Source organism: Amphimedon queenslandica, unplaced genomic scaffold (genome assembly GCF_000090795.2).
Source record: "Amphimedon queenslandica unplaced genomic scaffold, v1.1 AMPQUscaffold_10969, whole genome shotgun sequence".
Taxonomy (NCBI): Eukaryota; Metazoa; Porifera; class Demospongiae; order Haplosclerida; family Niphatidae; genus Amphimedon; species Amphimedon queenslandica.
Window position 1 is genome coordinate 3,726 of NW_003548784.1, and position 3,877 is coordinate 7,602.

The window sequence follows — 3,877 nt, forward strand, 5'->3', positions numbered from 1 at the left end:
CTATAAATTAATAGAATATTAATAATTATTATTGATTGATGATCAAACACTAACCAGTAATGATCTGTTTCTCCTTGAGATATTGTTCCTCCTTTTCCTCCATATCAGCAACTTTGATTTTGAGTTTCTCATAATCCTCTATACATTAAAAGAATATTCTCTCATCTAATATTATGTACTGATGATACACTAACCAGTAATAATCTGTTTCTCTTTAATTAACTTTTCCTGTTCTTGCCTCATCTCTTCTAACACACTGCTCATAATATCATTACTATCATCACCTTTAACTGAATAATAATATAAAAGAAGAGAGTAATCAGTATATGCATAATAACACAACAGAATATACAGATAATATATACACAACAAACACTGGTTCAACCAATGTACAAACCATTAGATAATCATATTCAATATTATTTCTACCTTATACAAAGTTGCACTGCATGTACAGTAGCCCATAAATACATGTACTATGATTATGGCTAATCATACCACATATGGTAAGCAGAGCTCACTCTACATGAATGTCATTATTTCTAATACATGGACAATTTTGACATTTTTATTGAGTACAGGATACTTACTGTAATTCTTCTAAAAATTCGCCACAGTCACTTTTGATAAATAAATTTTGAAAATGAATAATTAGAGTAAACTAAGCCTTTATGGCCAACTAGCAATTAATTATGACAAAATAGGAGGCACTAAGATGCATAGGCGGCGGCAGGGTCGGGCATGGACGGGCAATGCCCGACCAAAAATTTTGACCGGAAATGAAATTTTAATTAATGACATCATTTTTAGTCATAAATAATTACCATGGCTAGCAAGAGACAGTCTTTTCTGCTTTCCTTTGTCAACAAGCCTTCCAAGAGGACCAGGACTAGCACTTTACAGGTTGGATAAAGCTTTACATATAAGATAGGGCGCCTTTTTATGCTATATCATACTGTATGAGTGCGTTGAGCATACGCCCAAAATACGTGGGAAAAAGTGGGTGTGGCCAAAATCGCGGCGCGCTTCGCGTGCCATTTATTGCCCGACTCCTCTTCCAATCCTGCCGCCGCCTATGCTAAGATGCATATTTGGACAAGATATAAGCCTGTCAATGCTTCTTTGTTGCTTGACTAACACAATCTGAATCTTGAACTTAGGCCTACTAATGGCAGTCATCTGTCTGGCGGAGTGATGCTCGATGCATCACTGTGAGTTAGACATGATTTTTGGCCTCTTCCAGCACAGGCCCATGTCCAGCAATGAGCGGTCGCGGATTAGTATACTGAGCAATTATCTCCGTATACTACTCGTTGACTTTATACAGGGCAGGAATGGACATTTCCATTTACTAGGCTATATCTTTCTTCAGAATAAGTCTCATCAATTTGCGCACTTCAGTAGTTGTTCTCCATAATTATACCTGTGTTCCTGCTAAATATGACAGCACTTGGAGTAACTTTGTGTGGAACATTTGCAGATTAAAGATGAGGGCAGTCAGTGCCGCCATTTTGTCATTCCTTTATGTATGTATGATAATTTTTTTACTTTTTGAATGGTTATATCTAAATTTCAAACAATTTTTGACAAATTGCGCACTTATTTTGTGAAAGTACAACATTTTTACTGCCCAATCATGCAAAAAAGATAAAAAAATTCAAAACTTTGTTCGGTACTTTAGTCTTCTAAAGGTGAAATAATTTTAGTTGTCTCAGTGATAACGGGTGCAGCAACAAGAGTGAACAAGTGCTTTTCTCTTCTCACGGGAATAATAAAGTAAAACTAAGAGTGCTTAACAGCTATACAAGCAAATCATGTCTCTAGATCCTTTTAAAGTAATAACAAGAAGGCCTTTTGTTAGTGGATGAGTCTTCTTGCGCCACGCCTGCCACTTTAACAATAGAATATGAAAAAACTACCATAACCAATTGCATTAAGTAGCATTCAAGAAGCTCCAAGTATCTAGTGAGGTCCCATCCATGAACCAGAAAGACGTTAGCAGGCTTTGTAGTGAAGCGTCCTATCAATCCACCATTGCTGAGCTGCCGTTGCTATGGTAATTCCAATGAATATCATTAAATCAATGCGACCGGAAGTCCCATTGCAATAGCTGGACATGCCATGTGTTATAATGCTGTCAAGTATTGAAATCGGAGGGAAATGGCAAAATTAGAAGAACTTTCATCATAATTTACAAAACAAATAATTAGAATTAATTTTGAAATAAAAGTGCTTAAAAATTATTTATTTTTGAAATTAGAGGTGCGAAATTTTAGAAGAATTACAGTAATTCCATACTCAACATTGTCTAATCCACTAGTATCATAATGTAAACCAGTATTAATACACATACTCACACTACCAATAACCCCACAATACTACATAATAGTAATCAGTTAGTACAGTTAAAGTGTGTGTGTGTGTGTGTGTAGTATCCTAAATACCTTGTTTATTGGCCTCAACCAGTGCCTCCTGTAGTGATACTTTGCTCTCATGAGCCACTTGTAGGTCTTGATGTAAAGATTGTATATATCTCTGAAGCTTCATTTCCCTCTCTGTCGGATATTCTATTTGCTGATCCATCCACCATGTTCTGGTCTTGCTGTACGATTGATACTTTTCTTGATAGTTCTTACTAGTGAGATCATTACCATCCAGTACTGACTGTACTATCCACTCACCAGCTTCACTATATACTGAGACACAATAAGATACATTATATATTTATAAATAAATGTATTTAATTTATAAACTAATGGTATCATTTATAGTGGTTGTAAATACACACCCACACATACAGTGGTATTGTAGTGTGTATACAGTATACAAAATGAATGGAAAATGTACATCATAATTAGGAACTGAAATTTACAAATACTGTAAATACTATAAAAATGAGTGGCACATTATTTAATGTAATTATGTATTAAATGCTCATATCCTTACAATTGATTAATATTATCTTACCTAATTCAATTATCATTATTAGTCTATTAGTATCAGTAATAAATGTAACCATCGGCTCCTCCTTTCCTCCTCCAACATCTTTCCATTCAAACTCTTTACATCCTCCAACAATTACTAGCCACACACAGTTTGGTGACATTGTGACTGCTGTGAGTGAGTGACTGTATCTACCAGTAACAGATTCAGGTAGAGGAATCTGTAGATAAAGAGAAGTATACAAGTAATTACTGATACATGATGTTTATACAGTTACTTATAAAAATGAGACATTGTATCATTTCATATGTACACGTACATGTAGATAATTGTTACATTTATTGTAATTGTAAAGTCAATTCTAATCTGAACAAAATATATATTTTATTTCATGCACACATGTAAAGAATAACAAAATATGTACAAAATTAAGGCTATGTTTACACAGCAACGCAAAACGCATCGTCCACTTTGAACACCGTTTTCATTTCAATAGAGTTCTATCAAGAGTTCATCACGTTTTCATTCGTTTCTGTGTAAACGTAAACGTGGCCTAAATCTCAATATTTTTAAAATAGGAAATTTGTTAATAGTACACACACACACACACACACACACACGCACACACACATTAAGGTTGGCTCATAAGATAATGTAATGTGGAATTTTTAATCAAATGTGTGGGTGGTTCTATTGTATTCTTAATGTTTCATCAGTGATAGTGTTATCTACTGAACACACTAACAATTACTAATCTATCATCAATATACATCAGTATTAGTGTCATACTCTCAACTGACCTAACTATACACATACACACACATCATTACAGTACTATACACACACATACCTTCCTACAACTGTACTGACCAGTAGTGATACTATCAAATAACAAACATTCATTAACTAGTTGATTCTTCTTATCCCGTCCACC

At 34.4% G+C, this 3,877-nt stretch overlaps 1 protein-coding gene across 1 annotated transcript in view; it reads right to left on the reverse strand.

Moving 5' to 3' along the window:
* LOC109589720 (uncharacterized) overlaps positions 1–2,689 on the reverse strand; it is a gene marked incomplete at its 5' end in the record, with an annotated part of 6,153 nt that extends 3,464 nt beyond the window's left edge. Inside the window, one exon of the mRNA XM_020005755.1 lies at positions 2,445–2,689. Within this exon, the coding sequence (XP_019861314.1) occupies positions 2,445–2,689 (245 nt within the window). The remainder of the gene's footprint in view (positions 1–2,444) is intronic.
* Positions 2,690–3,877: the final 1,188 nt, after the last annotated feature.